Raw genomic sequence first — 20,318 nt, 5'->3', positions numbered from 1 at the left:
TCTAACTCCTTGTGCGGTGTGCATATCAGATGCAGCATTTTAGCGATCCCTTTCGTTTCTTCCATCACGTCCAAAGTCTTACGACTGCGAGATACCACTTGTTCGGTTTGCTTTTACTAAATCAGGATATCCGAGTACGGCCGGCCTTGTTACTTCCACCTGCCTGCCCTGGATAGGGGGTATGATGTCTGCATAGCGAGGTGCGCTGGCTTTCGAGAATCGGCAGTCGATTCGTCTTTTTGTACATGCTTGCGTGGTGGGGGACGCTGTTGACTTGAAGGGGGCCGGAAATTGGAGAGCAAGGGCCTGGGTGGGATGGGGTCAGGGTAGATAGATAGAAATTGAGAAATAGCCTTCAAGATACGTCCACCTTCACCAGGCAACGAGGTAGGTAGTTCAGCTCGATCTCTACCTGCTCATTTCCCACGCCAATGTTACACGGAACGGAAGTATTCGAAACAGATGCATGACGGAACGGAACGAGATGCGCTGTGTGAGTCGTTTCCGTCCTTCCTTCCTTCCTTCCTTCCAACGCGCAACGTCCATCACCCCGGAAGCTCTTCCGTTGGCGTCGGCGTCACAGCTTCACGTAATAGCACTCTTCCATACACACCCTTTCTCTCTCTCTCTCTCTCTCTCTCTCTCTCTCTCTCTCTCTCTCTCTCTCTCTCCACCGTCATCACGGACCCCCTCGACGACATCATCCCCTGTTCGTTCCCGTTTCATCGCTCAAGCCGCACCCGCAGAACTTCACCCTCTGTTTTTTTTTTTTTTCTTCTTTTTCTTCTTTTCTTCTTCTTCTTCTTCTTCGTCGTCTTCTTCTTCTTCGTCTTCTTCTTCGTCTTCTTCTTCTTCTTCTTCTTCTTCTTCTTCTTCGTCGTCTTCTTCGTCGTCTTCTTCTTCTTCTTCTTCTTCTTCTTCTTCTTCTTCGTCTTCTTCTTCTTCTTCTTCTTCTTCTTCTTCTTCTTCTTCTTCTTCTTCTTCTTCTTCTTCTTCTTCTTCTTCTTCTTCTTCTTCTTCTTCTTCTTCTTCTTCTACGTCTCAAAACTGCACGTCGCCGGGATATCCCCCGCCCACCTGCACCGCCGCCGTCTGCGTCCGCGCCTGTTGTTTTGAAAACTTAGACCAAAGAAAGAAAGAAAGAAAGAAAGAAAGAAAAGAAAGAAAGAAAGGGAAAATGATAGAATTTTTGAACATCCCTGCCGGGATAAAACAGATGGAATAGAATATGTATAGTCCGTCCAAACAACGTCAAACCCGAGTGATCGTAATCTTTCGTCCACGAAGACGTACCGCTGCCCATCTTGCGGCTCAGAAGTATATATGTATATGGAAAACGGTACGCACACAGGGCAAACCAAAAAAAGAAAAGGCTCTGTGGACGCGAGAGAGAGAGAGAGACAGCATGCATGGTGTGTACGCATGCAACGTACCGGTAGAAGGTCGCGCCGCCGTTCGCCTTGTCGGCCTCGGAGCCCGCGTCGGTGCGGACGGGGCATCCGCCCGTGTGAGGTTTCGGTTGGTAGGTGTGGTGAAAGGGATGGATTTGGGGCAAGGCATGTGGTGGCCGAAGATGTGATGTTGGGGGGGGGGAAGGTGAAAGCAGGGTTGGGGTGGGGGAAACGGACAGTGGTTCGGGGCGCCGGGGCAGTTGTAGGGATCGGGTCCGCCGCGGTGAGGGGAAGAAGGAATGCGGGGCGGAGGGGATCCATGCTTGGGGTTTGGATGGCGGGTCGGGGGCAAGAGAGAGAGAGAGAGGGGAGTGCCAGCCGGGGAAGGACGACTGACAAGACTGCGGGAAAGTGGGCGCTGGTCCGGGGGGAGGAGTCGGTAGGGTATACACCCTCTTTCGAGCGCCCTTCGATGCATGTTCCGTAGCAGCAGCGTCCAGTCGGAAAGGGCTCGCATCGCTTCAGCCGTGAAACATCTCCTGTCGGCCTCGCCCGCTTCCACTTCGGGGGGGGGGGGATTCACAAGACCGATGCAAGGGCCGGAAGCGGGTGGGAAACGAGACTTTGGGAGGGTCGGTCGATCGATCGGCTGGTACATGTTAATTACATGTAGGCGGTTTTGGCAAAGGGAGGGGGAAGAAGATGCGTGGTTCTAGAAGTGTGTAGTCGGCTGGTTACGGCTGCTAGGAGGAGGGGAAGTGAGAGTCGTAGAGCCGGGATGTCTCTTGAGGCCTTTGATGTGAGGGAGGCATCTGGGTCGGTAGTGACGGGGAAGATGTAGATGTAGATGTAGATGTAGATGTAGATGTAGATGCAAGCCGTCCAGATACGAGGAACGAATGAACCGACCCACCGTCTCAAGGCTTGTTCTGTACATCCTTTCTTTCAAAGGAGCGAGGCCCCGACGCAACTTCCTCTTGTCGTGCATGAGGTTGACGGTTCTTTGTCTGTTTTGGCTTGGAGGGGGGCAAGCTCGAGGATGGCGGGAGCCGGAGGGTTTTGTACTTGCATGAGAGGGGTGAAACTCTGTATGGACGACCAGTAGGCGTAGGGAAGCGTACCTTGCACCCATCGTATAGGCATTCTAGGAAACCGTTTTGTACAAGGATCGTGGACTCCAACGCACTATGCTTGTCCACGCAATGCACGTCGTCATATACTCTTACCAATCAATTCCCCCATTTCCTCCAGCCGTAATCTCCCTCGCAGCCTTCACCTCGCCCGCTCCATCCTTAAAATGACTATCCTGCAATGGCTTCCGTCCCTTCATGCCCTTCAGCTTCTCATCCAGCTTCCCAAACGGTTCACTCCCTTCGCCCTTCCTGACCTTCCATTTGCTGGTCCCCAGTCTCGCGTCCAACTCGTCAACGGGAGGTAATTTGATATAGACCCAGCCATCGTCTCTTTCTTCAACAGGGAAAGTAGCGATATTGACTTCGGCGTCATTGGAGCACTTACCCGCATCGGAACCGTTGAGGGTGAAGTTCCTCTTGTGGAAAGGGCAGGACACCCAGAGCTTATCCGCTTTCGTGTCGTCGCCTATCAAACCTTCGCTGAGAGCAAAAGTGCGTTTGTGCGGGCACATCTGCTGCGTGGCGTACCACTTTCCTTTGATCTTGAAGACGGCGAGTTGCGTGTCTCCACGCTTGACGTTCTTGCTGCTGCCGGTCGGAGTATCGACGAAGTGTTTGCTTTCCACTATAGGCTGCCACGCGAGGTCACTCCATTGCGTGCCACGGAAATCCTCAGTTGTGCTCTCTTTGGGCCAGTAAGCCGGGCGTTGTTGGCCACGCTCGTCGACTTTGTCAACAACGGAAAGGGTATCGTCTGTGTTGGCGAATTGTTGGAAGTTTGATCGGCGAGCGGGATCTTTAATGGCAGCGGCCCATTCGTCGAAGAAGGTGCCCACGAGCTGATTCATTTGCATTTCGAGCTCGGCTGCTATGCCGAGTTTGTCTTGGAGAATGACTTCACGGAGGTACTTGATGCCACCTGGTAGTTGCTCAATCCAGCGGGCTGTACGTTGGAGCTTGTCTGCTGTGCGCATGTAGAACATCAGGTAACGATCGAGTATGGGGACGACATCATCTGGTGGTACGTCTTTGGCGAGGAGCTCGCTGTGGCGTGGCTTTGCTCCACCGTTACCGCCGACGAAGACATTGAAGCCTTTTTCCGTGGCGATGAGCCCAAAGTCTTTGTTTTGGGCTTCAGCGCACTCACGTACACAACCAGAGACGCCGCCTTTCATTTTGTGGGGCGAGCGTATGGACTTGTAGCGTTCTTCAAGGCGGACGGCCATGCCTACACTGTCGCCAATGCCAAAGCGGCACCACGTAGTTCCAACACACGACTTGACAGTTCGTAGGGACTTGGCGTAAGCGTGACCGGATTCCATGCCGCCGTTGACGAGTTCGGTCCAGATATCGATCAAGTCTTCTTTCTTAGCACCGAACATATCGATGCGTTGGCCGCCAGTGATTTTGCAGTAGAGTCCGTACTTCTTGGCAACGGTGCCGATGATGATGAGCTTCTCCGGGGTGATCTCTCCGGCTGATACTCGAGGAATCACGGAATAGGTACCATTTCGCTGAATATTGCCGAGGTATCGGTCGTTGGTGTCCTGGAGACCATGCAGCGGTTTGTCCATAACGTGCTGATTGTAGAGTGAGGCGAGGATGGAGCCGATAGTTGGTTTGCATGCTTCGCATCCCAGAGAATCTGGATCTGTACCACACTCCTTCATGACCTCCGGAAATTGTTTCAGCTTTTTGACGGTAATGATATGGAAAAGATCGGCTCGTGAGTGTTTGAAATGAGGGCAGAGATGGTTCAAGACCTCCGATCCTAGAGCCTTCATTTCCGTATTAAAGATCGTCTGCACAAGAGGCATGCAGCCACCACAGCCTGTGCCAGCCTTTGTACACGACTTTACATCTCCAATACTTTTGCATGTTCCGTCCTTGACGACCTTTGTTACATCTGCTTTCGTGACATTATGGCATGAACAGATCTGTGTGTCGTCAGTCAAATCGTTTGCATCGTCCTCTCCTTCCTTGGCGGCTCCTAAGATGAATTGGCTGGGGGGAACGTCCAACATCGTTTGGTTCTTCACCATCGGTACCAATTTGACATAATCTTTGGTGTCTCCAATCATCATGCCTCCCAAGAGATGTTTGCCGTCCAATGTAAAAAGGAATTTCTTGTAGACCGCTTGAAAGGGGTCCATATAAGTCAAAGCTTTCACTGGTGGCGGGGGTGGCCCATCAGTAAGGTTCTTTACTTGCTCTTCCTGTTCTTGGACCCCGGTTTTATCCTGGCTTTTCGCTCCATGTCTCCTAATTGGTAGGTCTTTAGGTCCGTCTCTGTCGGCAAAGAAATCTCCGAAGCTGGCCACCTCCACACCTAGCAACTTGAGCTTCGTGCTCAGGTCCGGTCTCTTAAACTTCCTTGTAGCATGAACCTTTGCCTGAGTCATGTTGAAAGCAAGAACCTCAGCCATCTCGATGCCGGGAGCGATCAAGCCGAAAGTCTGACTTTCCCAGCTGGCGCACTCTCCAATAGCATAGACGCCGTCCTGGCTCGTCATGAGACTTGGATCAATGACTATACCTCCACCTCTGTCGGCACATTTGATTCCTGCACTTCTCGCAAGTTCGTCTCGAGCCTTGATACCGATACCGAACATGAGACACTTGCACTCCATGTGTTCCCCGTCTTCAAATAGCACCCCTTTGACGGCGTTGTCCTCATCCACTTCAATCCTGCCGACTCGCTTACTAAGAAGCACGTCTAAGCCTAGCTTTCGCACAAGGTCTACGACCATGCTGCCGGCATCGTTGTCCAATTGCCGACTAAGAACCCATCGGTTGCGCTCGATGAGCTTGACTTTGCCAAAGCTTTCGAGATCCATCATGGCCTTTGCAGCTTCCAATCCGAGCAGACCACCACCTACGACTGCACCCGTAGCGCCCTTGCACGTTTCTGAATAGCTGATGAGCTTTTCTAGGTCATCAATTGTGCGATAGACGAAGACTCCCTTTGCATCATGACCAGGCGTGTGTCGCGGCAGAAGAGCGTCGGAGCCGGTAGCGAGGACGAGCATATCATATGGGACGGTTTCGCCGGTGGATGTTGAGACGACCTTGTCTGAGGAGTGTATTTCGGTTACCTGGGTATTGAGGTGGTAATTGAGGGAGCCTTCTGGCAAACCAGAATACTGGACGGAAGCAAGCATTAGCCCCGTCATGATAGCTCGAGCTTGAGCTTACGACATACCCATTCTCGAGGGTTCAGATATAGGTTCTCCGCCTTCCTGTGCTGGAAGAAGCTAGTCAAGCCAACACGGTTGTACGCCAAATGTGGTTCCTCTCCAATAACCACGACGTCGTATTCCCTCCTTTTTGCATCCATCTTCAGTAGCTTCTCACTGTCGACAACATTCGTGAGCTCGTGTTTCCAGCATTAGCAGCGCTGTAGTCTGCAAAGTTTGTAGACTCACATGAATGCAATGCCCACCATTCCCAACCCCACAACAACAACCTTCTTCCTCTTGTCGGGGGGCCTCGGATATTGGGCACTTTCTTCTTCTGGGTCATGGCCATTGACAGGCACTCTTCCGGCCTGCATGCCGGGGGAGGAGTCTGCCCAAGACATGCTGAATATTTGTGATACAGCTGGGATAGTGAAAGAGTTTTCTGTTAGCAGTCAAGAGGGTTGCATGAAGCAGTCAAGCTCACGCCGTAATGAGACTTGGAAGGTAGGCAGAGAATAGTGCAGAGAAAGAGAGCTAGAATGAGATTTCATTCAGTAGCAGATGAGGCGAAAGGAAGCACAGAGAAAGAGGCATTGTTATTGGCAGGTTTCCGACGCATGCCATGCCTCATGCTCTAGGAGTATCTTGGCCTCTTGCCGCGGGGAAAGGCAGAGGAAGGTGGGTAGCTTATCGGTTTATCGTTTTATTTGGTGATCCTCTTGTTCGAAAAGATGGGAAAAGGGAAAAGTCGGATGCATGGCAATGGCAAATACAATTGATCTTTCTCCTCGGCAATGGAGAATTATTCATAAATTATGAACTGTGGTGGAGTCGACTTCATCTTGAAGCACAAGATAAGAGAAGATAAGCATGCGTCGTCTGGTTGGCGCCAACATTTTGTTTAGCGCTAGTCTAGCCCACCCCACTTACAAGCGAGTCGCGAACAGCTCTTATACTTTACCTTACTTTATCACATTTTAGGAAATTACAATCTGCTACTACTACTGTAGAAGGCAGTTTCTTATACTTTAGATTCTAAGGAGAATGAGGGTAAGCTTCCTTTTCAGCCCGATTGTTAGCGTAAGGTATTCTAGATCCCTTGGCGTTTGAGATGTTTCGCACCACACAAGTTGAAAGACGCTTCCGGGAGGATCACGCTAGCCAAGTGTCTTCGCTTGGTGGGGGAAGATCCTGCAGCAGGCTTCTCCATAGAATATTCATCCTTGCTACCTTACCCACACCATACGCACGTAGACCTCGTTTCTACACATCGTGTCCACATCATCAACTTTACAACCATGATGCCGCTGGATCCATAACTATTGTCTTCAAATTACTGTCTCTGCAAGTGAGATCGCAATCTTCCATATCCACTCAGTCTTTCTTATTCAACCATACACATCTGACCCGAGATCCTCCTTTGTCATTTCGTTCTTCAAGGACTCCCCCCGTTTACCACGGCTTAATTCTCTCGCCCTTCTCCAACCCTTCCAATCTGAGCTCTGGCATGCGTGCATTGGAAACGGTCGGATGAAGGTGTGATGGCTGGGGACGGAGGATTGAGGCACGCAATGGTGATGACGGGAGTCCTGGTGATGAGACATTATGGCGGTGTGGTGACGGCTGGTGTCGGGGGCTGAGGAAGGCTTCAAAGGCCGGTATCGTATAGCACACGACTTTCTTTAGCTCTCAAAGCCTTCGACTCTCACTGAACGTGAGCCTTTCAATAATTGATTTTGAGGTTCGCTTGCACTCATGATCCCGCTGCAGCGTGATGAAAGCCCAGTCCGGGCGTTTACATAGCAGATGTGGTGGCATCCGCTTACATCAAAGAGCACCTTTCTGCAGCTTGAGTGAAACCCGGGTCCAAGATGAGATGCGTGAAAGGTATGCTGGATGCCCTCGGCTGGGCTCATGGCATTCCTGCTTCCATTGCTTCAATTTCTTCGAACCAGGACCATGAGATTCTGATGTGATGGGGCTAAAGTAAGGTTGAGAGGCTTGTGGGTGGTAGAGGTTGGACGGAGCGGAAGTTTTCTTCAATACGGAATTAAAATAGAATGGTGGGTTCCAGACGGTCAATCACCACGAACGCCAAGAGCTGCACCTCGAAAAGTTGAAAGTTAGGATTTCGCTTATTCACAGCCAAAGCCGCTGCTTGATGGAATGAATGCTCCTGTTTATTCATATATAATTATGTTTTATAATTCTTTCGACATATAACAACATATGCCGCCTTCATTAATAATTACTATACCGTTTTGATTATTTACATCATACAAGAATACTCGCATTATTGCATGTAATGAATGCATAGAGTAGGCATCGTCTTTTGCTTTTCAATTATTTAAACCTCCACTTCCTTGGATTTGCCATTTCCATTTGCCATTTACCGTTCACCATTTTATCAGTACTATTTACCATTTACCATTTGCCATTTGCCATTTGGCCATTTGGGAATGGACCAGACCGGGGGATGTCTTATCTACGCGCTAATGGATAAGCATCTTCTTTCTTTTGACTACTACCGCTACACACGATTGGGAACTGCACGATGGTCCCATGTGCTCTGTGCTCGAGGAATGGCAATTAATCGTAGTCCGACTATTCGCTCCGCTTATAGTAGTCCTCAACTCAAAGACGTACTAGTCTCAAAGACGCGAAAATCCATTATTCCTTCCTAATTCTACATAGATCTCGACCTATGACTCGAATCCTAATAAACACGTCCCAATGTGCATGCACTAGCTTCCATAGACCATAATCCAGCTTTCGGATGTAAGCCTTAATGGCCTTGTCGGCCTTTTCTTGCTGAATTTCCTCAGCCCGAGTAGCTCGCTTCAGAGCCTTCTCCGCCTTTTCTATGGCTGTTTCTTCCACCACAGTCAGAGATTTGCGTATTTGATCTACTGACATCCATCCTCCCTTCTGGGCAACCGTCCCTGAAAGTGTCTTACGTGCCCGCTTGACTACGGCCTCTTTGTGGATGGCCTCAATGTCTCGCTCGGCAATTTGTCTCGAGTAGCCATTAGCAATAGATCCTTTCACAAACCGGGCTAATGGCTGCCGCATGCCCTTTGGAATGACAAAAGCCTGAGTAGCAAGTAGTGCTTCAAACCATTGACCGTATTTAATGACGTCTTCGGCTTTGTGGGGGTTCTGGCAAGAACGAGAGGTATGGACTCGTCTGGAGTTGTAGCGCGGGGTGCCAGATTTCTGATTTTTTCGAGTACTACTTCAGGGTTGTAGGGCACGAAACCTGTCTTTCGGAAGGCCGAATGTATGGTACTGGGCGTAAAGGTTTGAGTTCTCATCCAATTGAATGCAGCGAGAAAGTCCAGCCTGTCAAAGTCGCTACTGCCAAGGCGCACAGCCGAATCTACAGCCTCCGTGTGGTAATGTTTGAATGGTTGAAAGCATCCCACATCTAATGGCTGTGTAATGTGTGAGAATGCGGGGAAGCACAAACAAGTCGATCTTCAATTGCTGGGCAAATGTATGAAATTCGTAGGTGTAATGGGATCCGAAGCCGTCCAGAATCAAGACCCTCCATTCTCCCACTTGACGACGACAAGAAAATGTATCAAAATGCAGTAGCCAGTCGTATGCCAGTCGGTCATTTGAATATCCAGTAGGTGAAACGGCCAATACAGTGTCCGGAGGCAAGTCGTTTTTACCCCATTTGTGTAGAATATGGGCACCTTTCAGAATCACGAATGGAGGCACACCCAGCCTGCGGCGCTGATGCATTCCACGGACGTAATGTAATCACGATTGTCTGGATCTACGAACCGTAGAGGCTTGCTTTTATCCAAAGTAATGACACAATGGACGATTCCACAGCCAATTCGAAAGCCAGTCTCGTCCATATTCCAAATGTCCTGATATTGTATGCCCTTCTCTTCACAGCCCCGTCGAAATTTCTCGTACGCCACGCGTATACTCTCAACATCGTGCGCATTCTTACGCTCGGCACTAAGAGGTTTTTGCTTTCGTTTATGGTATTTGGGGTACCGTTTTATGAATCGTGTAGCCCAATCTTTGCCGAGTGGTTTGGGGGATGATGCGGATCCGAAGCGATTTTTAGGATGTACTCAGCAGCACCCTGAATGTGATTCAGTCGAAGTGAATGCTCGATGTTATCTAGACGATCAATATAGTCACATAGCGACTGTTCTTGAGCCGTAGTAAGACGTGTGTGGGTGGGTGTTCGAGTACTCCTAGAAGCTTGTCCCCGAAGCCGTCTTTGCACCCGTCGCGGTTTGAGACCATAATGCTCTGCGGCCGCTGCAGCGCTGCGAAAATGACCGTCCTCATACTCATCAATGGCCTTTTGGACGAGTTCCTCTTGCTCAGAATAAGATGTAGACATGGTGTGGTGAAATAATGGTGGATTACAATGTAGGGTGTCAAATCGCGAAAAAACGCGTCTTTGAGACTAGTGCGTCTTTGAGTTGCGGACTACTATGAGCGGAGCGAATAGTCGGACTACAATTATGCAATGCGTTGGATATGCCACTTCCGCGGGCTCCTTTTCCTCCACGCATGTCTACCTAGCTTTATGCACCACCAATACAGTCAGTAGCTCATTGGTTCATTATTCTACATTCTCAATGTACGATGACAGGATCGCCATCTCCTTTCAAACTTGCATGACTCCCTTTCTTCTGTCATATCCTCTCTTGGCCATCATGTCGGACACTCCACCAACTCTGGCAATCCGATCCGAATAATCCTATTTTCCCCCATTTTCCACTGATTTAATTTCGACCTATTCTGTGAATTATTCTGTGAGTAATGACTTCTTTGCTTTCTCTTCAATTGCTTCCCACCCATCACCATGGAGGACCCTGCTACCCAAGACAAACGCTCTCACCAGTTATTACACAAGCATGAAAATTTACCTCAATATGACCAATTACCCCCTTCACCCCCGCAGACTGAAGAAAATGACTCCCAGTCAAGCGAAGAAGTCGAAATCCCCCTACCGCCACCGACCAGTCCACCCACCAATGTCCTAGACCTCGACAAGAAGACCCCCGATGCTCACGTACCCCGAGACCCGAGATTAATACGATTGACCGGCACCCACCCATTCAACGTAGAGGCACCATTGTCCGCCCTCTTCAACGAAGGCTTCCTAACAAGCCCTGAACTCTTCTACGTCAGGAACCATGGTGCTGTTCCAGAAGTCAAGGACCAGGACATCCCGGACTGGCAATTTTCGGTCGAAGGGTAGGTGGAACACAGCGTCCAAGTCCTTCTCAATTCGCTGACGGCTGTCCTCTAGGCTCGTCGAAAGACCCCTCACCCTCACCCTTCGTCAATTGATTGCCGAGTACGAGCAAATCACCTGCCCCATCACACTTGTCTGCGCTGGAAACAGAAGGAAAGAACAAAACCAGGTCAGAAAAAGCAAAGGCTTCTCATGGGGAGCCGCCGGCGTCTCCACCGCGCTTTTTACTGGGGTTGCAATGTCGGAGCTCATAAAGAAAGCGGGCCCAAGAAAAGGTGCCCGATATGTGTGCATGGAAGGCGCGGATAAACTGGTATGGAAATCCAATCAGTCGTCCTGGGGAGCTCGACTAACAATATACTACGCCTAGCCCAATGGATTCTACGGCACATCCGTGAAGTTGAATTGGGTCATGGACCCGAACCGAGGGATGATGCTTGCCCACAAGATGAACGGCGAGATGCTTCGACCGGATCACGGCAAGCCATTGCGGGCCGTCATACCAGGGCAGATTGGAGGACGAAGTGTAAAATGGCTGAAAAGTCTCATTGTCACAGCTGCTCCGAGTGACAATTGGTATCATATATACGACAATCGAGTCTTGCCGACCATGGTCACTCCCGATGAGTCTGCCAGTGATCCCAAATGGTGGCATGATGATAGGTACGCCATCTATGATTTGAGCACCAATTCAGCAATAGCCTATCCTGCGCATGAAGAGCAGGTATGTCTAAAAGATGGCCCTGAGAGATATCGGGCCAAAGGATATGCTTACGGTGGCGGCGGGAGAAGAGTAACTCGGGTTGAGATCTCCATCGACAAAGGCCGGACGTGGCGGCTAGCGGACATCGACTACGCCGAGGATCGATATCGTGAAGCCGAGCAAACGTTATTTGGAGGACGCCTCGACATGTCATGGAGAGAAACTTGCTTCTGTTGGTGTCACTGGTCGTTAAACATACCAACGGTGGAGCTCGCAGACGCGAAGGATATCGTTGTTCGAGCCATGGATGAAAGCATGAACATCCAACCAAAAGATATGTACTGGAGCGTACTCGGTATGATGAACAATCTGTGGTTCCGTGTCACCATAAGTAAAGAGGGCGACTATTTGCGATTCGAGCATCCAACTCAACCAGCACTAATGCCAGGCGGCTGGATGGAGAGAGTGAGGAAAGCAGGCGGCAACTTAACGAATGGGCACTGGGGCGAAAAGCTCGCCGGCGAAGAAGAAAAGGCCGTTGTCCACGAACAAGCAAAAGAAGTCCCCATGACAAAAGCAGGCTTGAAGAATGAAATCACGATTGACGAATTGCGAAAACACGACAGCGAACAAGACCCCTGGTTCGTCATAAACGGCGAAGTCTACACGGGTCTCTCCTTTATGAAAGAACACCCCGGCGGGGCCCAATCTATCATCAGCGCCGCGGGTCTCGACAGCTCAGACGAATTCATGGCCATCCATTCCGAAACGGCGAAAGGCATGATGCCCTCCTACCACCTCGGCACCCTCTCCGACTCCGCCAAACTCGCCCTCTCAGAACCAGCCTCCGAAACCGCATCCAACGAACCTCGCCCCACTTTCCTCAACTCCCGCGCCTGGACAAAAGCTGTCCTGCACTCTAAGCGTGCCATCTCAGCAGACACATTCATCTTCACCTTCACGCTGGAACACCCTGAGCAGACCCTCGGTCTGCCCATAGGCCAACATTTGATGATCCGCCTCCGCGACCCCGTCGATCGCGAAGCCATCATCCGCTCCTACACGCCCATTTCCGACACCACACGCAAAGGCCACTTCGACGTTCTCATCAAGCTCTATCTCTCCTCGGACTCTCATCCAGGCGGTCGAATGAGCAAGGCCATGAACGCCCTCCCCGTCGGCCACGGCGTCGACTTCAAAGGCCCCATTGGTAAATTCGAATACATGGGTCGCGGACGCTGCGCCGTCGGCGGCACAGAGAAACAAGTCAGGAGATTCGCCATGATCTGCGGCGGCAGCGGCATCACGCCCATATTCCAAGTCTTCCGCGCCGTGATGCGGGATAAAGATGACCCGACCACGTGTACCGTCCTCAACGGAAATCGTCTCGTCGAAGACATCCTCTGCAGAGAAGACCTGGACGCTTTACTCCAAGGCAACGAGGACCGCGCCCAGGTCATCCACACGCTTACACAAGCGCCGGCCGAGGGCTGGCCTGGCCTGACCGGAAGGATCAACGCGGAGCTGGTGCGAAAACACTGCCATGCGCATGACGAGACCATGGTGTTGATCTGCGGCCCGGAGACGCTGGAGAAGGCTGTCCACAAGGTGTTGAAGGAGCAGGGGTGGGCGGATGAGCAGATCCTATTCTTCTGATTTCGGGGGAACTCGTGAAAGGAGTGGCTGCCTGGCTACCTTCGATTGATATGTTTCCGTACACTGTGCATATGGGATGCGGTTTGCACATATCTCCGCCCTCGCTTATCGGAGGCTCTTTTTTTTTAAAAAAAAATCTCGAGTATATACATACGGCCGGCCTGCCTTCTTCCATCCCCGCGCGCGGCTTTTGACATCACCGGTGCAAGACTCTGGCGGCGTTGAAAAGCTCGCCGATATATACACGGCAGCTGTGTCTCAGTCTCAGATATTGTATAGAGCAAAACGAAGAAATGATATTACTACTGTGGGTCTGAACGGTTACTTATCCCCGAACAATGATGATGACCGGAATAAATCGTCTGACCGTTAACCGGCCGGGAGGAGGAAAAATTGAAAAACATTCGAGCGTGGCTAACGTTTTCCTTCGATTGCTTGTCTATCGTCATAAGAGGTACTGGAGAAACCATCGTCTATCCCTGCGCTTCGCGCGTCCGTCACGGCAAGAACGTACCAAGGACCTCTATGCATACCATCCATCCTGAGGTTCTCATCATTCTTCATCCGGCTGCCACTTCTGCCTCTTGGTCATTTGTCTGTTCGGCGCCCTCATCCCTTCATCTCGGCATCCGGCTCCTCGACCCCCTCGGGCTTCACCGTCTCCGGCGCGTCCCCCACATCCTTCATCTCCTGATCGCCCTCCCCATCCTTCTCCTTCTCCTTCTTCCCACCCTCCTTGGCCTTCTTCGCCTCCTCCTCCGCCTTCTTCCGCGCCTCAATCTCCGCCCGCTTCTTCGCCGCCTTCTCTTCTTCGATTTTCAGGATAGCTTGTCGTTCCTCTTCAATTTTATCTTGGTAGCGGCCAAAAATGGGACCGGCGACGAAGCGGATTTCGTCCATTTTGGCGACGTAGACGCCGCGGGTGGCGTCTTCGCCCTCGTCGTAGAGCCAGTCCTGTTGTTGGAAGTATTAGTTTCAGGGTAGCCAGGAATGCGAATGCATAGGGCAAAGACGAACCTCGCTCTGCTCCAGCTTCTCTTTTAATTTCGACTTCTCCTCATCGCTTGCATGTTCGGAGTATTGATCATCGATCTTCGATCGAAGCTCGTAGATGTAAGATTCCAGCTCGTTCTTCTTGTCTTCCGTATCGGCAACAAGCTTGTCTTCCATAAACATAGCACCTTCCTTCTCCGCGGCAGCATCTTTGGTTTGTTGATCGAGCGATGACGTGCCCGACGATAGAGGCAGTTCGCCCTTGCGGACCTGCTTCTTGATCTTCCGTGTTTTGGGCTTGGGTTCCGCGGTGCCGTTGGGAGCGTCCGTGTCCATTGCCTGATTGGTAGACTCTGTCAGCGGTGTGTCGCGAGATGGTGGTCGCTTGGAGCTGCCGAAGACACTCTTCGCGAGATTCTTGAATTTCGAACGTGGACCAAGTTCGTCCTTCAACGATTGGTCATCGGCAAAGCAAGCATTTAGAGATGAAGGAGATATGGGACTTACATCACCGTCTTTCTTCTCCTCCTTTTTGTCCGCGTCCTTCTTTTCCCCTTCCTTTTCTTCGGGTATGGGCTCTTCTATCTCGACATCTTCTACGTAGTACCCCGATTCAACGTTGAGAACGCCATGTAGGTTGAGACGTGCCTTGAGCTTGCAGATCATAAAGTCATCATCACCGCTGGCTTTCACTCCCTTGACCGAAAATTTTCCGATCCAAGGATTCATCTTGCCAGGGAGCATCTCAGGCTTGGCATACTTGGCTTCCAGGTCGAATGGCTGCTTGCGGTAGAATGTGAGGATCTTGGTCGATGGCATAACGTTGCCTTTGTTGAAGACGGTCAAGCTTGTATCTTCATCCGGTATGTCAGGCGATTGCTCCCAGTTGAATTCGATAGGGTAGTTCACGATATCATGGACCGAGAAGTCGCGAACGCGGAAGACGGGGGAAAGGATAGCACAGCTGAAAGCGCAACCACGGGCAACAGCTTCATCTTGGTTGAGGGTGAACGAAAGTCCCTTGCCGAAGAATTTGCTTATCCGTTCTTTCAGAGATGGCACACGAGTGCATCCGCCAACCATCTCAACCGTGTCAATGTCTTCCACCTTCATCTTAGCTTCGGCGAGTGCTTGCTCCAGAGGTAATGTTGCGCGCTCCAGTAATGGTTGAAGGAGCTCTTCCAGCTCTTCACGCTTCATCATCCCGTTGACATCGACGTCGTTCATCAGGGACTCAATGCTGATCGGAGCTTGTGCGTTGGCGGAGAGGATCTTCTTCATCTTTTCGGCGGCGGCGGTGACTCGAACGAGAGCTTTCGGGTTGGTATTGATATCGATCTTGTATTTCTCCTTCCATTCTCGAGCGAAGTGCTGTACCAAAGCCTTGTCGAAGTCTCGTCCACCAAAATGCCTATCGTAAGCCGTAGACTTGACGGCCAGCTCGCCTTTTTTGAACTCGACTATCGAGCATGCGTAGTCGCTGTGCCCAATATCGACGAAAGCAACACGTTTTGGCTTTTCTTCTGCAGTCGGAAGGTCGGTCCTAGGAATACCATAGCCCAGCGCCGTAGCGGTGGTATCGTTGATCAACCGCAACAGCTTCAGCCCAGCGATCTCTGATGCGTCCATTATAGCTCTCCGCTGTACATCGGTAAACCATGCTGGAACGCTGATGACGATATCGGAGACCGGCAGCTTCAGCTCCGCGGATGCCGTAGCCTTGACCTTGCTAAGGAACATCGACACAAGTTGGGTCGCCGTGAACTGCTGCTTCTCGCCCATATATGTGACCTCTGCACCGACCTCATTTCCAATCTGGACTAGTTGGGATGAGACAAATTCGCGTTCAAGTTGGACATCGGGATCTTGGAGTTGGCGGCCGGCTAGGCGCTTGAGGGAGCTGACAGTGTTCTTTAGGTTGGAGATTTCTTGAGTCTTTGCGGGTTCGCCGAGATATCTACTCTTAGGTCCGAAGCCAACGAGTGATCTGTGGGTTGTTAGCTGGAAAAGTAGTTGAGGAGTGCGTGGGGGAACGAACGGTGTAGCCCGATTGGAGACCTACGCAATTTCCGGCGTCAGCATGGCTTCTTAACGACAACAGCCAAGTTATGAGACATACCTCATTGGTAATAACATCGACACCGCGGTTCCGTGCAATGGCAATGACCGTGTTGAGCGTACCGAAATCAACACCCACGACCGACATGCTGACTAGGAAAAATGCTTGTTTGAAAGGCGGGAATTAGGTGGAGTGCAATGTATGGTCTCGATGGCGAGTAGAGGATTAGTTGTGAGATATCATGTGTGAGTTTGGGCGAATACGTGGTGCTTGAGTGGTGGTTGAGTTGCGAGGCTGAGAAACAGCCAGAAGCTTCTAGTGATGAAAATATTTACTGAAGATGCCAAGACACGCTGCAGATCTGCACAACGGTGGTGATGGTTCTTATACTTTCGGACGTTCCTCCGACTAACAGTGGCAAGATACGATAGAGTGCTCTATTGATTTTGTGATTAACAAAAAGATTAATGTCATGTAAGGATGCAGCTTTCTCAATCTAAAGACTTTGACCCTCTGCTAGTATGCTGTAAACTTCTTTTCTCTTGCCATTACAGTTACCATTGCAAACAGCTAGTAGTACAGCATACTCCATATCCAGTATCGATGCCGTCAAATACTGCATGCCGCTAATGCTAATAAGACCACTATCGACCATGTATATGCTGCTTTTTTCGTACTGGTTATGCCGAAGCCCCTTCGCTATGCTCACAGACGCCTTGACAATGCTTTCACCAGTTGAACCACCACTTTATTCATCACTTCTTCGGCCGCGCCTTCTGCAACCTCTTCCGATTGCTTTTTGTACTGGCTGTCTCGGACCTCTCGCTCCTAGTACTTGATGGACGACCGGGTGTCTCCCCCATCAACGGATCCTCCTGCCTCGGTGGCCGATAGCTCGCTGGCGGAGGCTCGTGCGTTCGCGCCGAGCGACCCATAAAGGGATTCTGCTGTCTGCCTGGCTGCTCCAGGAAAGAATCCTGAGGTCTCGCCTGCTGTTCCATTTCGATGTCATTCACATCCTCCCGTGTAGGCATTCGGACCATTGGCGCTCGACCCAGTGGACTACGATCTTTTCTAATCGGTCGTCCAGCAATGGCAGGTGGTCGCTCTGGATGATTGGGAGCAAGTCTTCCGTTATTGGTGCTCGAGCGCTGCCCATGGCTCAGAGAGAAGTCTGGCACTCCCAAATCGCCATGGCCCGGTCCTTCAAAGTCAAGCGGAACGCCGACCGGGTGTCTAGGCGCGAAAACAGGCGAATGTCGGCCATGAACATCACGAGAGTAGTGCGGAATATCTTGGTTCTGATACTCTTCAGAGTCGACAGACTCAGCTGATTCGGTCCAGGCATGCTTGGTGTCAGGGTCGTCTCCCATTTCATAAACATGGCCATGATCCTGTGCCTCCATGCTCAAGTAAGCGCCAGTGGGTGCCTGCTGTGCCTGCTGAGCGAAGTAATACTTCCTTCGGTCTTCGTCACCCATGATGCTCTCGACTCGGCGGGGCATATAGACGGAGTTGGTGGGTGATGCGCTGGTGACGAAGGAGTCGAATGAATCTCGAGGATGTAATGGGATGCGAGGTACGTTCGGATCTCTTGGGAGCATACTCGGTAGGGTGAGTCCAGAGTCATTGTTTTGCAGGTACCAACCACCAGGAAGATGCTCGGCAGGGGCAAAACGGCCTTCGACGTGGTCTGTAGGCTGTAGAGGGACGGTAGCTACAGTTTTCCCAGGGTGCTGAGCTTCGACGGCAGGCTTGAAAGTCTCCGGCACGACATTGAGATCGTCGCCAGTCGCTTTCGCATGCTCAATGGCTTGTTGAGGCGTTGTATGCGCGTCAGCCGCGCCCGCATCAGCTCTTGGCCCACCCCAAGTCCGCTGCCCAGCAGTGAAAATCCCATATACCATGTATACCCAATTGAAAAAGGGATTAATGACGAACATGACTGGATACAGCCAAGTTTTGAAGCGCCGAAGTCTGACGCCGAAATAGATCATCAGAAGCCAGTTCAAGCCAAGCGATACAGCCAAGAAGCCGATTGGGAGATTCGAGACCTTGTTTGATGTGGTTATAACGGAGAGAACCATTATGAAAAACAGCAAGGCCGTCGTCCTGATCGTGCAGTTCATGAAGCGGACAATGCAGAGAAGTGGATACCTCCTCCACAGCCGGATGTCGGTCAGCATGCATACTTCGTTAGTGATGAAACCCAGAAACCATCGTCGGCGCTGTTTCAGAAGACTCTTGTATGTCTGAACAGCTTCAGTCTTGCAGAAGGCTCCTGTACAGAGCTGGATTTGGTATCTCTCCTTTGCACCAATCATGAACAGGTGGGTCAACCATCGGTCTTCTCCCAAATGACATTTGCCGTAGTCGAAGAGATCGTCGCACTGTTCCGCCTTGTCAGCGAAATAGTACTTGGCCATCTTCCGGAATGCCGAGAATCGAAGCATGGTAAGTGCACCGGGCAGACAGGTAACGGAACCGCAGCCGGATTCGACTGAGCGCTCGAAGAGTTGCCCGTGTAGGTATTCCATGTCTTGCAAGAGCGTGATTAAAGTGTTCTTCACGGTCGTCGAAGTGATGATTCCAGTCATAGCCAGCATGTTCTGCTTGCTCCCAGGCTTGAGCTCCATTTCGTACATGAAATTCTGGATGCAGACCTTGTCGAGGATGCAGTCCGAGTCGATGAAGAGAATGAAAAGGTTGTCATTGCGCTTCAGATATTCCGTGTAGATCTTGTCAATGAGCTTGAACGTCGACTTCTGACACTGCCGCTTTCCGCCATGCGGGAATCTCGAGACCGTGACTCTCGCCATTCGATACGTGATATCAATACTTTTTGGATAGCTTTCCAGCGTCAAAGGCACCCCAAGCTTCTCAATCGTCTTCAGATATAGCTCGTCTTCTTGGTCGCCGTCGAAGGATAGGAAGACGTGGAGGCAGGATGGCGGGTAATCGCAATCCACCACTGAATCTATGGCTTTCAAGAGGACATCCGGCTCTTCTTTGTAGCATGGCATGACGATAACAGTCTTCGGCGCCGAGTCCTCATCCAATGCCGTCTTGATCCTTTTCGTGCGGCCAAGGCTGTTGACGACTAATTGGTAGACACAGAAGAGCCATGGGATGATCAGAAGGCCTGAGAAGGAGTAGAAGGCGAACCATTGCAGGAATTTGACGAGCTCAGGAGGAAATTTGGCTGTGATTTGTGGAGGCAGTGGTAGCGTGACAACCATGACTGGCAAAAAGATGCATCTGCAACGAAATCAGTAACGTTCTTGCGCTTTGGCTTTGTGTGACTGACCTCAGGGCTGTGAAGCTGATCATCATGATAACGGCAAGAAGTCGAATAGTCCAGTGCTCAGCTTTCTTGAAGACTTTGACCAGGCAATAGAGGAAGGCAGCGAGCCAGAGGAACCATTCCAGGGCGGCTGCGCTCAGGACGAAGCCCATAATCGAAACGAAAACAATCTGGTCGCCACTGTAAGCCCATGGCCTTGCACTGAGGTCTTGCCGCAACCTACATCTGATACCGGCCATTTTGCCGAAGTCGAAGGATCGCTGGCCATGGTGGCTCCTTGTCGTGGGTAAAGATCCATAGTTGTTGAAGCGGTAGCGACTGTCAGAGTAAAACAGGTTCTTGTGGTAGCACGAGATGGTACCTCGGCGGCTATGACGCGTGGTATGCGGAAGGGCGGGCTGCACGTAACACGAGTAAATCAGCCATCTCATACTGATTAGGAATGTGGACGAGCAAGGGCAAGTGTTGAGTGGTACATGAGTGCCGATGTAAGGGCGGTGGTGGGGCTGTCATGGGGGGCATGTGTAGGCCCAAGGTACATGTCTTGGCTCACCTCCAAGTTCCTCAGGAGTCAACGCTGCACGGTAGAACAAGAGTATCCATGAACTTTGCCAAAGTGACGATAGCAGGTATTTGTCTTGGCGGGGTAGCTATTTAGCGAAGA

General features: G+C 51.0%; 6 protein-coding genes across 6 annotated transcripts; 1 reads left to right on the top strand and 5 right to left on the bottom strand.

The window, feature by feature from the left end:
- Positions 1-149: 149 nt before the first annotated feature.
- Positions 150-6,104, bottom strand: HO173_002623 (uncharacterized protein; the record flags this gene model as incomplete). The annotated part of the gene is made up of 4 exons (XM_037304555.1): positions 150-306; positions 2,618-5,667; positions 5,727-5,877; positions 5,950-6,104. 4 exons carry the CDS (start codon positions 6,102-6,104, stop codon positions 150-152), a joined length of 3,513 nt encoding a protein of 1,170 aa, XP_037168648.1.
- Positions 6,105-8,373: 2,269 nt separating this feature from the next.
- On the bottom strand, positions 8,374-9,572 carry HO173_002622 (uncharacterized protein; the record flags this gene model as incomplete). The annotated part of the gene is made up of 2 exons (XM_037304554.1): positions 8,374-8,919; positions 9,432-9,572. The coding sequence occupies 2 exons, from the start codon at positions 9,570-9,572 to the stop codon at positions 8,374-8,376; spliced, it is 687 nt and encodes a 228-aa protein (XP_037168647.1).
- A 149-nt stretch (positions 9,573-9,721) lies between these two features.
- Positions 9,722-10,075, bottom strand: HO173_002621 (uncharacterized protein; the record flags this gene model as incomplete). Its single annotated transcript, XM_037304553.1, has 1 exon — positions 9,722-10,075. One exon carries the CDS (start codon positions 10,073-10,075, stop codon positions 9,722-9,724), a length of 354 nt encoding a protein of 117 aa, XP_037168646.1.
- A 468-nt stretch (positions 10,076-10,543) lies between these two features.
- Positions 10,544-13,298, top strand: HO173_002620 (uncharacterized protein; the record flags this gene model as incomplete). The annotated part of the gene is made up of 3 exons (XM_037304552.1): positions 10,544-10,938; positions 10,994-11,252; positions 11,310-13,298. The coding sequence occupies 3 exons, from the start codon at positions 10,544-10,546 to the stop codon at positions 13,296-13,298; spliced, it is 2,643 nt and encodes an 880-aa protein (XP_037168645.1).
- A 609-nt stretch (positions 13,299-13,907) lies between these two features.
- HO173_002619 (uncharacterized protein) lies at positions 13,908-16,497 on the bottom strand (the record flags this gene model as incomplete). The annotated part of the gene is made up of 5 exons (XM_037304551.1): positions 13,908-14,252; positions 14,316-14,630; positions 14,799-16,278; positions 16,330-16,349; positions 16,411-16,497. The coding sequence occupies 5 exons, from the start codon at positions 16,495-16,497 to the stop codon at positions 13,908-13,910; spliced, it is 2,247 nt and encodes a 748-aa protein (XP_037168644.1).
- A 608-nt stretch (positions 16,498-17,105) lies between these two features.
- On the bottom strand, positions 17,106-19,952 carry HO173_002618 (uncharacterized protein; the record flags this gene model as incomplete). Its single annotated transcript, XM_037304550.1, has 3 exons — positions 17,106-19,608; positions 19,658-19,824; positions 19,878-19,952. The coding sequence occupies 3 exons, from the start codon at positions 19,950-19,952 to the stop codon at positions 17,106-17,108; spliced, it is 2,745 nt and encodes a 914-aa protein (XP_037168643.1).
- Between the last annotated feature and the right edge of the window lie 366 nt (positions 19,953-20,318).

This window comes from Letharia columbiana (assembly GCF_014066305.1).
Source record: "Letharia columbiana isolate WasteWater2 chromosome Unknown Sc0000005_s0, whole genome shotgun sequence".
In the NCBI taxonomy this organism is placed as follows: Eukaryota; Fungi; Ascomycota; class Lecanoromycetes; order Lecanorales; family Parmeliaceae; genus Letharia; species Letharia columbiana.
This window is presented reverse-complemented; position numbering and strand designations above follow the sequence as displayed.